The sequence below is a fragment of the Oncorhynchus nerka genome, linkage group LG17 (assembly GCF_034236695.1).
Source record: "Oncorhynchus nerka isolate Pitt River linkage group LG17, Oner_Uvic_2.0, whole genome shotgun sequence".
NCBI lineage: Eukaryota > Metazoa > Chordata > Actinopteri > Salmoniformes > Salmonidae > Oncorhynchus > Oncorhynchus nerka.
This window is the reverse complement of record NC_088412.1, coordinates 43,235,431-43,248,710: the sequence shown is the minus strand read 5'-3', so window position 1 is coordinate 43,248,710 and position 13,280 is coordinate 43,235,431. Positions and strand designations below refer to the sequence as shown.

The following is a 13,280-nucleotide window of genomic DNA, read 5'->3' as shown; positions in this document are numbered from 1 at the left end:
GTCCGTGAAGAGCACACTTCTCCAGCGTGCAAGTGGCCACCGGAGGTGAGCACTTGCTCACTGAAGACAGTTCTGACGCCGAACTGCAGACCGGTCAAAACCCTGTTGAGGACGACGAGCACGCAGATGAGCTTCCCGAGACGGTTTCTGATAGGTTGTGCACATCCGCTGTCCTGGTGGCTGGTCTCAGACGATCCCGCAGGTGAAGAAGCCGGATGTGGAGGTCCTGTGCTGGCGTAGTTACACTTGCTCTGCGGTTGTGAGGCCGGTTGGGCGTACTGCCAAATTCACTAAAAGGACGTTGGTTGCGACTTATGGTAGACAAATTAACATTCAATTCTCTGAAAACAGCTCTGGTGGACAGTCCTGCAGTCAGCATTCCAATTGCATGCTCACTCTAAACTTCATATCTGTGGCATTATGTTGTGTGACAAAACTGCACATTTTAGAGTTGCCTTTTATTGTCCGCAGCACAAGGTGCACCGGTGTAATGGTCATGCTGTTTAATCAGCTTTTTGATATGCCACACCTGTCAGGTGGATGGATTACCTTGACAAAGGAGAAATGCTTACTAACAGGAATGAAAACAAATTTGTGCACATCATTTGAGAGAAATAAGCTTTTTGTGATCTTTTATTTCAGCTCATGAAACATGGAACCAAGACTTTACATTTTTGTTTACATTTTTGTTCAGTAGTTACATGACGGAGAGCTTGCTAGGTGGCATTGAAGAATTCTCCGATTTTACAAACATTTTTGGTGTACCATATTTTGGTGTACCAATAAACATTTTCATAGCTTATATCACTTTTACCTGAAAAAAAGGTAAACAATCATTGTTCAGCATAGTTTTGTAGAGGAATATGAAGAAACAGCTAGAAAAATAATCCTTCTAAAAAGGGCCCAAAACAGACATTGATATCTACCAGTTTGTACTTCCCAGTTAACCAGCAGCCAAAGGAAACATATTTGTTTCCCCATAAAATACACAAGGAGACTTTGTAAAACAGTCACACATTGGTATTTCCCAAAACATTTCCCAAAGCAAAACATTGTCAATGTCAAGAAATTGCTTGTCATTTGGAATGATTCTGACAGGGAAGTGCGTTTGAATAATGCATTTAAATACATTGGAGTTGGCTCGTTCTCAAAAAGCAGCATTGATTGTCAAACATCATTTCAAATGTCTCATTCAACTTGAGTCACAATGTTGTGAAGTTTCAAATATTCAAATGTGAAGAAGTAGTCAGAAAAAAAAGAAAGTTGCTTCTGGTGTTGCTTGTCACAAACATTGGCTAACCTTTGGCTTGAGTAGTATAACAAGCGTTCTTCTTGGCTAGTTATTTTCTTGTGTGACTTGACCACTTCCAATACATTCTCTTCCCTCTCTGATGCACCCTTGTTTTGACATTTCCACCCATTGTGCAACTAGAGGTGTACCACAATGCAACACACAAAAACAATAACATTATCAGGTCCACCTCTACAACTCAGCACCTCTTCAGCCCCACGTCACCCCAAGGCACAATCAGGGATCAGTCACTCAATCAGAACAATAGACCTCCACGGTCAACGTCATTGACGTCCATCTATCCGTCCCTCCTCGCCCTCCCTCACATCCCTCTTGTCCTTCCTCTGATGTAGTGCAGTGGCTCAGACTTAGACCAAATATGGACCCATCTGTCCCTGTGTACTGTGTTCCACCTCCTCAAATCTCAATATTAAACCAGCTCAAAACCAGCCCAGACCAGTTCAAACCGACTCAATCCAGCTCCCTGCACCCGAGGAGACACGCCTAGCACTACCAGCCATGGTAGACAGTACACATCACTGTGCAAGCTTTGATTGGAGTCAATAACACACATCCATCCTTCTATGGGCTACTTATTCTTGACTTGGCTTTCTGAAGTTGCTCCCCCGTTGGATGCAGTGGGGGCATTGGCGGTTTCAGATCGTGGTTTAGATTTAGGAGCGGAGTCTGGCTCCCAGAGGAAGAACTCGTGCAGGAGGGTGTTGACGCTCTCGGGACACTCCATCATCACCATGTGACTGCCCTCATTGATTATCTTCAGGAAGGCCAGCAGCAAGATCTGAGAGGAGGTAGAGAGGTTAGATTAGGTTTAAAGAAAGGGTTAAAGTTGGCGTTTAAAGGTTTCTCACTCACCTCTGCCATGCGTTGATCCTCCTCCACGGGCACAAACTTGTCGTACATGCCGTGCACCAGTAGGATGGGCACAGTGATCTCTGCATGGTACACCTCGTCGCCCTCTGGCCAGTACTGGCCACTCATCATGGCACGCAGCACGAAGGAGGACACGTTGAAAGCATTGTTGTCTTTCAACAGCTGCTTCTCCTTTGCACCCTGATGGGCAAATCCAGCCCTGGGGGAAGCAGATGAGAGAGTGAGTAGGATATAGGATATCATACTTGAACGTCATAGACGGAAAGATAGTTGTACTGAAGTTTGTCTGTACCCATACAAGGGAAGGCGGGCGCGCACACACACAAACTCTCTCTCACTCACTCTCCCGCTCTTACTTGAGAAAGCTCCAGGAGAGGCAGGGGGAGAGGCAGTGCAGGACGCAGGTGGGCAGGTTGAAGATGGAACAAAGGCTGGGCTCCAGGGCTGTGGGGCCTCCTCCGTTTATCATCACCACCTTGTGGACCTGGTCCGGGTACTCATGGGCCAGGAATGTACAGAATGACACACTGTACAAAGAGAGAGATGGAGAGAGTCTGGGAGAGCAAAAGGCAGAAAATACAATATGTAGTGTCTATAACTAACACACTTCTGTCTAACTCACCCATAAGAGTGTCCGATAAGAATGTTCCTTTTCCGTGCATATCTCTTAAAGATGGCCCTCATGTCCTCGGCCAGGGCATAGAACGTGTATGCCGCCGCGATCTGGGGCGCCGAGCTCGCCCCGTGACCTACCAGATCTGGCACGATGACCTCATAGCCCAGACGGAAGAAGAAGTCCAACTGACTGCCCCAGATGTCCAGCGAGCCACCCACACCGTGCACAAAGAACAGTGCCACGTCCGCGTGTGTCCCCTTACACGATGTGATCTTCCTCTCGCTGTCGATCACCACTGTGCGCTTGGGCTTCCGCCGTCGCCTCCGGGGCTGCTGGGTCAGATCTGGAGCTGTTGCTGCTCCCCCTGTCCCAACCACTGACCCTGTCTTGTCCACTTTGGTGTCAGAATTGGGAGTTGGATTGGAAGGTGGGTCTGCGAGCTCTACCTCTACTGTACAGTTGGGTTCTGCTTCTCCGTTCGGAGCATGTAACCGCTCCTGTCTCACCGCATCCCCCAGGTTTTCTATCAGTAGCTGTCCGTTACGATACACTGTGATCTTCCTCTTGCAGTGGACGCTTCCCCCTGGCCCGCTGGGCTCTTCCTCCACCTCCCGTTCCGGAATGACATGTCGGACCCTCAGGACGCGACCTGGTTTGACCTCCACAAACTCGTAGCCGTCAGCGGGTTCTGAGGTTTCTATGGGAACCACAACGTTGGCCGACTTCCCCGTCAGGCAGCAGAGGAGGCCGTCCATTAAGGTGGTCAGCATGGCTGCCCCTGGATGTTCACACACATAGACATAAACATGAGTCAATTGCATATGAATAATGAAGGAAATAACAGTGTCTGACAATACATAGCCGGCTGTTTCCACTATACATACACAAATATAAGGAAACACGCACCCACTAACAGCATCCACACACAAACACATGCTGCCAGGATAATCCCTATTCTAAAGCCGTTAGGGGTAAGGTTAGACTATGTGAACAGAGTCCCCTCTTAGAATCCCAGCACAACAGAATAATGAGCGCATATATATCAGGAATGGGAGAGGAACTCCTTTGACACGTTGGTGACTCGTTGAAACCACCGAAACGTGACCATTTTCCTTCAGACGTGGCTGATAAATAGGCTCTTCTATCAAGCCTCTTCCCCTAGTGAGGCCTTAGAAGTATTAATAGAAAGGGGGGACCGTAATAGCCCATGGCTGAGATAAAGCCGGCTACAAGTGTGTCCATGTGTGCCCCCTGTGTCTTCCAGAATTATTACACTTCATAGGACCAAAGGCCTGTGGTGAATATTGTTGAGGCTACAAAGCAAGAACCTGTGTGTTTGTTTTGATAAGCAAAGTAAATGACAAACTTTGGATTTCATTGCTGATGCTGTTTTCCAACTACTTTTTATTTTTTTTATTTAGAATACTTAAACAATGTTTCTGTGATTTTCAGGCTGTTCCAATATGATTATGAAAATGGGGTATTTGGGAGTGGGACTGCTCTGAATGAAGCGAAGATGACATGCGTTCACAGATGTTGCCCACACAAACATAATCGGGCTCAGGACAGCCCTTGTAAAGGGATTGGGGTGTGGCTCTTCTTTAAGATCCCATTTAATTCAAATAAACTATTCTGAGTGGGCAGCATCTTGGCTTTTAACATAGACTTGTTACACTGTTTTCACATATTGACAAACAGCTGACAAAATGTTCCCGACAAAAGAACGAAACAAAATCAGACAAAACCAGATTGTTACAACTACTGATATGTATTCACACTATGTCCTCTCACTGTGTTCCCTAAAGCATTATTTCCTGAGCAGCAACTCTTAAGATAAATAACACTTATCAGACTGGCAATAGCAGAGAGTCAAGCTGGGTCTGTCTCCTGTGCTATTAGTCTTCCTGCTGCTCTCTGAACCTTTCTTTCCTGGGAAAAGAAGGATGTACACCCCTTTTCTTTCGCTCCCTCCAGACACACTGCAATCCGCAATATGTTTGTCTATCTATCCTTTCTAAAAAAATATATATTTTAAAAATATGTGGTTCTCCATAAACAATTCTTTCAACTTTTGTGTTTGCAATAGAATAGAATAGAAAAGGCCGGATATGTCTTTTCTTTTGTGGTTTGATGTTGGAACCAGACTTTCTCTTTGTACAACTGCAGACTTTTCAACCTCAGCCCCCACTGCTCACTGTGGTTGGATGAGGATTATAGTAACAATGTAGCATACAACTCCGCTCCTCTCGTTTCCTCTCCTTTCCCCCCCTCTCTTTTGCTTACTTGCACTTCCTCAGCCCACACGGTGTTCTGTGGTGTCGTGTCATAAGCTGTAGGCCTTGATGTCTGACACATCAGGTTTGAACTATTGAAAAAACGTGTCCCTCGACTACTGTGGCGTGGCCCTCCATTTTCTCTCAGTGTCGATTCTGACAGGGTCATGGCCAGCATGTAAAGACCCTGTCCTGTGTTTTAAAGGTCGAACTCTTATAGGCTACCTAACCTACCATACACTTTACTGTTAATAAGTAGTCCATTTCAGGTGTCATTTTAGGTAGAAAACTGACACACATTGCGTCCCCCTCCATAAATGACTGCCTTTAAACCACACCTACCCCTCCTTTTCATAGCAGTCTCCCTCAGTGCTCATATATATTATTCAATAACCAGGAGTATAGTTAAATTATTCATAATTCCAGTGATTCCTAAAAACAGACTCGGTGTCTCGTCACAACACACTGAACGACAAATCACTGAGTGGGACCTCTCCCATAAACGCCATAAACTGCAACCGTGGGCTTATTTGTGGTGTGGCGCACAACGGTTTTACATCTCTCATATGTGGTCTTATCTGAAATAATAATAAACGATTCGAAGGTACTGCCACCCACTTTCTTGGCCAATAACGCTGTGATGATGTTATCGGCATAACATGGCACTGGCTACAAATAGCAGAAGTCCCACACACATTCTTCGCGTGCACACTCATTTAAAATCCCCCCCCGCTGTCTACCCACTGAGGAACAAGAGTGTAACTTTTTGGCAACTACAAACAATTTCAGCAATTGGGTCAAAATCTCTGGTCCATATGCACATTTAGTCAATCCTTCAAATTGGCCAGTAATATCTGCAAGGCTAGCAGTAGCAACACACCGACTTCCTGCCAATGGCGTAGCCAAAACAGTGTTACATAAGCCCAGATCAAAGGGTAGTCAACTCTGCGTAGGGATTGGCGCTTAGAACAGAGCAGATAGCATCAGATGGATTAAAACACATTATGGCCTGTGCTGACGGTCTCGGGCCTCTGCTAAGGGTCAACAAACACTAACAATAATCCTTCTTCTTCTAGGTGTGACTACGGGCGTGCTTCTGTTCTGCACGATGCAAAGTGGCATCCTTAATATATCAAGGTCACAATATTGTGTTATTGTATGTAGTTCTGTCCTTCAGCGGTCATTGCCTGTTCATGTTATGTAATTATGTCATATTTTATGTTTTGTGTGGACCCCATACTAACAATGGCTCCAACTTCTGTGGATGAGTGTCAGGACAATTGATTTGTTGGCTCATGGTGAGAGTCATAACCATGAGATGTGCATAGGCTACATGGGATCAATGGATACTTTAAAAATGGTGTTGAAATCTGATGCTAAGCGGACTCTAAATTCATGTATACATACATGTGGTATATTCTGTACTAAATCAGAGGCGAGACCAGCCATGAGAAAAGTTTCTGAGGAGTTGATCAAAATCAGAGCCTATTTGGTACTTAAAAACACAATCATTTCTAAATGCTGCTGAGAATGTGTTCAATATCCTCCAATGGACTGGTGTCAGCTGGAGGAGCCAATCAATATCAGCTACTTTACAAGGCAACACATCACATGACCTATCACTGGGTGACATCTTCATATCAATACACAGGATAGGTGCTTTGTCTTGAATACAAATAATCAAAACAATTAGTCCCAAAACCAGTCAAATAAGATATTGGTGTGACATTAAATACAAAAGACATTCTGAGGTAGTCGGGAACATTATTTTCATGACGATGTATTAATAATATATCATCCAAGCTTATTTTGAAACCCTCAACCAGTACAATATAATCTCAGGAATATCATGCAATAAGTGGGCTGTCCAAAGGACAAATCCTATCTGGGCTCTCATGAATCACATGTCAATAATTAGGTCATATCACAACTGAAATGAATCTAATATCATTTATTGTTATTAGTTGGATACAACAATATATATACATTGTTGGCTATCTAATAAATGAGGTCGTTTATTTGCTACTGTTCCGTTTACTATAGGTCCCCTTCCATAGAATGGAAAACAACAAAGGGTGCGCACTGCCTTTTACTTCTGAATGGATCACTGACGGAACAGCTGATGTAGCAAATACACAGCAAACGCCAGAATGTTTTTCACCTTTTGTTCACCAATTTTCAAGATGCATTAGATCAGCCATACCACTTTACACACAAGTAATACCACATCCCCATTTTGGTATTTGATTTAGGCTAATTACATTCTGAGAATTTGTTATGCAATTGGTTTAGTGTATCTCCCTACTTTCCCGGTGCGTTCTCTTTTTGCCTTCTGTTGACACGAAACACAATTATAATCATACATCAGGCTTCATTCATATACATTCTCAACCACGAAGAATCATACCTTATTATTGTCGAAGTCCACAGGGGTAAAATTGTTAGATCATACGCGTCTTCCTCGGTATACTGCGTCTTGGAAGCAGGCGCGCTATAATCTGTTGCAGCCAATCCAATAATCTAATCTAATTGGAGTCAGCAGCACTGTTCTCAACCTCAACATTCTTACCCGTTAGTTTACCTGATAAACTACTAAAAATGAAAACCAAGGTGCATTATCAATTCCATTGCACATTGGACGTGCCCGTGGGCGCATAGTGGATGCGCACGCCAGGTGTCTATCTACATGTGCAGGTTTTTAATCCATTGTAAAGCGCACGGTTCACGCTTTTTCCAACTGTTCCCTGTTCCTGAGACTGCCTCTCTGGAACCCGGTCTCAGAGCAAAACGTATTATATTTGACTAAAATCCGGGTCAATCCGTTTAGTATGAAATGTTACTTTACATTAGGTTACATTACATTGGCCCTACCAATTTAATAACGGTCGTAAAATATAATATGAATTGTAGGATGTATAGTATCCTATATCTTGATCACATTTGACCTGTTTAGTATGATACATTACGTTCGACTGCTTTAGTATGATATACTATGTTAGGTTAGGGTTAAGGTTAGGAGTTAGGTTAAAGGGTTCAATTTAAGGGTTAAGGTGAGGGAAAAGGGTTAGCTAACATGCTAAGTAGTTGCATTGTAGCGAAACAGTATTAAGTAGGCAAAAAGTTTTTAATTAGCTAAAATACTAAAGTTGTCTGTCTCTTATCAACTGAATACCGCTGTGAACGGAGTTTGGCCGTTTTTATTTTTTATTTTACCTTTATTTAACCAGGCAAGTCAGTTAAGAACAAATTCTTATTTTCAATGACGGGGCAGAACGACAGATTTGTACCTTGTCAGCTCGGGGGTTTGAACTTGCAACCTTCCGGTTACTAGTCCAACGCTCTAACCACTAGGCTACCCTGGTGTACATTGTGAAATAAAATACATGTTTTTTATTTTTTATTCTCTTGTTGATTGATGACCACCCAAGAGTATTGCACATGACTAAAACAGAATAACCATATCTCCACCTTAAAACAATCATTACTGATTTATTCTGTGCAATCTGCAGCCTCCTAAATATTACTTCATGATGCATTTCCCCAGACCACAGAAAAACAGTTCATCTGACTCCCAATTAATGCTTGGGTTGTTTGCTTAAGAATCTTTCCTGGTAAATATTTAGCTATCCTTCTGATCGTGCATGCAGTTATTTATTTTTGACATAGATAACGAATTTGTACTCCCCCCTCTTGAAATGTTCCGGGTTGACTGACCTTCATGTCTTAAAGTAATGATGGACTGTCATTTCTCTTTGCATATTTGAGCTGTTCTTGCCATAATATGGACTTGGTCTTTTACCAAATAGGGCTATCTTCTGTATACCACTCCTACCTTGTCACAATACAACTGATTGGGTAAAACGCATTAAGAATGAAAGAAATTCCACAAATTAACTTTCAACAAGGCACACCTGTTAATTGAAATGCCTTCCAGGTGAATACCTCATGAAGCTGGTTGAGAGAATGCCAAGAGTGTGCAAAGCTGTCATCAAGGCAAAGGGTGGCTACTCTGAAGAATCTCAAATATAAAATATATTTGGATTTGTTTAAAACTTTTTGGGTTACTACATTATTCCATTTGTGCTATTTCATTGTGTTGATGTCTTCACTATTATTCTACAATGTATAAAATAGTAATGGTAGGTGTGTCTAAACTTTTTACTGGTACTGTACATGTGTCAAGGTAAGTTCTGATACAAATTTCCTCTGACACAACATCAATGTACATCCAATTCAATGGAAGGAAACATTTAGCACACATACACGCAAGTGAGATCAATTTATTTTGTTTTATCTCTCCTTGGACATTTCCAAGGTGATTCAATAAACATTTCACTTGGTCCAAAAAGGGACTGATATTCCGGTAATGGCTGGAACTGGTTTCAATCCCATGGATCAATATCAGATTAGGCCATTTCCAGATCTATGTATAAATTGTCCATTGCCCCCCCCCTTACAGTGCCAACATTTGTCAGACACAGAAGCTTGCATGAGTTTAAATTTCTTAGGGGGTCATACATTTTAAATGGATTAATAATATATTCATAACAGAATTGGATAGTTAGCACGTTTTTCCAGAAATGTCCCTTGTTTCAGGAGAAAGGCGGGACACAATCTCCCAGGACAATTCTACACCGTGGTAAACAGAAGATCTGGAATTATTAATGATTTTATAAAGTTGACTAGATATGTGTCTTTTGGACTTAACAATGTAAATAAGTTTGTTTTCAAATTCAGTAGACTTTGGAGGGTAGATCTTGAGTAGGAATTTTTTATTGGGGTAAATTGAATACATTTCTAAACAATCTCATGTTGTTGTCAAAGAGGGGCTTGGGGTGATTATATTCCAACAAAGCCCATAGTTTTATGTAAATTGAAAGCAATCTTATGATAGGATTCTTTATCCCTTACCAGTATTTCAGATTGTACCACTCAGCCTTGAAGAGACAGAGAACATTTGTTCATGTCTAAGACTTCTTGTTCTATGATCTCCCAAGGAGTGGGAGTGAAATCATTTAAGAGGGTACCTTGCATTACATGCCAAATAGTATTTCTGAATATCAGGAAGGCCCAGGCCACCTCTATTTCTGTCCATTGATAATTTTGAGCAGCTGACTCAAGGGGGTTTCTCTCTACAGAAGAACTTCCTGAATAAAGTATTGAACCTCCAGCTAACTTGTCTAAATATTCGGAAATAACTTTTACTTTTTTTTTTTTAGAAAGATAAGCTTGAACTGTGCTTGGTGTAGGCTAATTGACTGAACAACAAAATACACATATCTAAGTTTAGCTTTCTTAATTATCCAGAAAATCGATTGTTATTTCTGGGTTGTTTATTGAAGTTAGCTGGCTAACTAGTATACCCCTCTGCTCTGTGAATTAATTAACCCAGCTGTCTCCATGGAGATGGCAGCCTACACATGATACATTGGAAACAGTGTTCACCTCCTAGCAGACACACTACTGATACAGGGGGAATGTAATCTATTCATGGATAAACAGTTTCTGAAAAGTACCATTTCAGTAAAAGCTAAGTTGTTTCCATTTACACTGGAAAACAGTTGCAATTGTAACTGATAAAGCCAATGAATCCCATTGGTTTCCAAACAAGTCTAACAGGAAAATGCAAACTCCCAAAATCTTCCTCTCTCCCTATCCTCCTCTAGCTGACAACCATTGCGGATGTGGTTTCTATTAGTTTTGTTGCTAAGGAACAGTTACCAAGGGTCCAGGTGCCAGAGAGGTGAGACAAGGCAGACTTCCATACATCAGCGGTGATGGCTTATATTCACAGCTGTGCTTCACATAGGCTTACCACAAAAATAATCATACAGAGCAGCAACATAGGTCTCAAATAAAGTTTAGAAATTCCCTGAAATTATCTTGCGAAGATATTCTGTGATTGGCCTATATCAATTTAGTCATACAGCATCAATGCACTAGCGAGAAAGAACTGGTAGGGGAAAGCAAATTCCACAAAGTCTGCATTTATGTTATACATCAATGAGAGGAGATTATCGAGATGCATCATTTCCATCCCTACCTGACCATTTGTCAACCTATCCCTGGTTTTGGAGTGGGGCTAAAATATTATAGCCAGGAATGGAGAGCCCTGCTCTAATTATAATCCTACCTGACTTCAAAAGGAATACTCATTCACAACCAGACAACCAACCAATCCACTACAGGAGTATCCCCAGCATCCTTCACATTGGGATAAGCTTCCAGGGTAACCCTTCATTTTACAGCCTGTTAGTAGGTAAATACATAGTAGCAAAAACAAAATATGTACCAACAATTTAAGTCTTAAACATAGTTACTAGGAACCAAGCAAGTAAGTACTACATATTTAGTATAGGTAAGTACCAGTGAGCATACCAGATGAGCCAAATGCCTTCTATGCTCGCTTCTAGGCAAGCAACACTGAACCATGCATGAGAGCGCCAGTGGTTCCAGATAACTGTGTGATGATGAGGCATCCTATAGGGAGGAGGTCAGAGACCTGGCAGTGTGGTGGCAGGACAACAAACTATCCCTCAACGTCAGCAAGACAAAGGAGCTGATCGCGGACTACAGGAAACGGAAGGATGAGCTTCCGACCCCATCCACATCGCGTTCCTCAAAAAGTTATACAGCTGCACCATTGAGAGCACTGGCTGCATCGCCGCTTGGTACGGCAACTGCAAGGCACCCGGCAGCAAGGTGCTACAGAGGGTGGTGAATACGGCCCAGTCCATCACTGTGTTTGAAAGTAACTCCTATAACTTTTCTTACACAAGCTGTATGTGAAAGTAAATTCAGAGTGAGGTTGGGTTCATGTGCTTTTTTTTTTTTTTACCAATCTACCAATAGGTTCCCTTCTTAGTAAGGCATTGCAAAACCTCCCAGGTCTTTGTGGTTGAATCTGTGTTTGAAATTCACTGCTCGACTGAGGGACCTTACAGATAATTGTATGTGTGGGGTACAGCGATGAGATAGTCATTCAAAAATCATGATAAACACTATTATTGCACAAAGAGTGAGTCCTTGTAACTTATTATGTGTGACTTGTTAAGCATATTTTACTCCTGCATTTATTTAGGCTTGCCATAACAAAGGGGTTAAATACTTATTGCCTCAAGACATTTCAGCTTTTCATTAATAATAATAATTTTAAAAAAGCTTTGACATTATGGGGTATTGTGTGTAGGCCAGTGACACAAGATCTTAATGTAATTCATTTTAAATTCAGGCTCTAGCACAAAAAAAATTGGATAAAGTCTAGAGGTGTGAAAACTTTCTGAATGCACTGTATGTACATACAGTTCCTTGCAAAAGTGTTTTTCCTATTTTGTTGCATTACAACCTGTAATTTAAATTGATATTTATTTGGATTCCATGTAATGGACATGCATAAAATATTCCAAATTGGTGAAGTGAAATGAAAAAAAAACATGCATATTATGTAGTGGTGCGTGCATATGTATGCACCCTCTTTGCTATGAAGCCCCTAAATAAGATCTGGTGCAACCAATTACCTTCAGAAGTCACATAATTAGTTAGATTGCACATAGGTGGACTTTATTTAAGTGTCACATGATCTCAGTATATATATATATATATATATATATATATATATATATATATATATATATATATATACACACACCTGTTCTGAAAGGCCCCAGAGTCTGCAACACCACTAAGCAAGTGGCGCCACCAAGCAAGCGGCACCACGAAGACCAAAGAGCTCTCCAAACAAGTCAGGGACAAAGTTGTGGAGAAGTAAAGATCAGGGTTGAGTTATAAAAAAAATATCAGAAACTTTGAACATCCCATGGAGCAACATTAAATCCATTATTAATAAATGGAAAGAATATGGCACCACAACAAACCTGCCAGGAGAGGGTCGCCCACGAAAACTTACGGACCAGGCAAGGAGGGCATTAATCAGAGAGGCAACGAAGAGACCAAAAATAACCTTGAAGGAGCTGCAAAGCTCCACAGCGGAGATTGGAGTATCTGTCCATAGGACCACTTTAAGCCGCACACTCCACAGAGCTGGGCTTTACAGAAGAGTGGCCAGAAAAAAAGCCATTGCTTATAGAAAAAAATAAGCAAACACGTTTGGTGTTCGCCAAAAGGCATGTGGGAGAGTCCCCAAGCATATGGAAGAAGGTACTCTGGTCAGATGAGACTAAAATTTATCTTATTGGCCATCAAGGAAAAT

General features: G+C 41.9%; 1 protein-coding gene across 2 annotated transcripts in view; it reads right to left on the bottom strand.

Annotated features, from left to right (window-relative positions):
- Nucleotides 1–615: 615 nt before the first annotated feature.
- The window catches only part of LOC115145294 (protein ABHD8-like), a 26,275-nt gene continuing 13,610 nt past the window's right edge, over nt 616–13,280 (bottom strand). The window contains exons 1-5 of one of the 2 annotated variants that reach the window (XM_029686754.2): nt 7,479–7,818; nt 2,805–3,576; nt 2,539–2,709; nt 2,165–2,381; nt 616–2,090 (exon numbers count right to left, since the gene is read on the bottom strand). In XM_029686754.2, coding sequence (XP_029542614.1) covers nt 1,881–2,090; nt 2,165–2,381; nt 2,539–2,709; nt 2,805–3,568 — 1,362 coding nt within the window. In that variant the 5' untranslated portion in view covers nt 3,569–3,576; nt 7,479–7,818 and the 3' untranslated portion in view covers nt 616–1,880. Of the gene's footprint in view, nt 2,091–2,164; nt 2,382–2,538; nt 2,710–2,804; nt 3,577–7,478; nt 7,819–13,280 lie in introns of those variants that run through there. The other variant, XM_029686755.2, reaches the window with a different exon arrangement.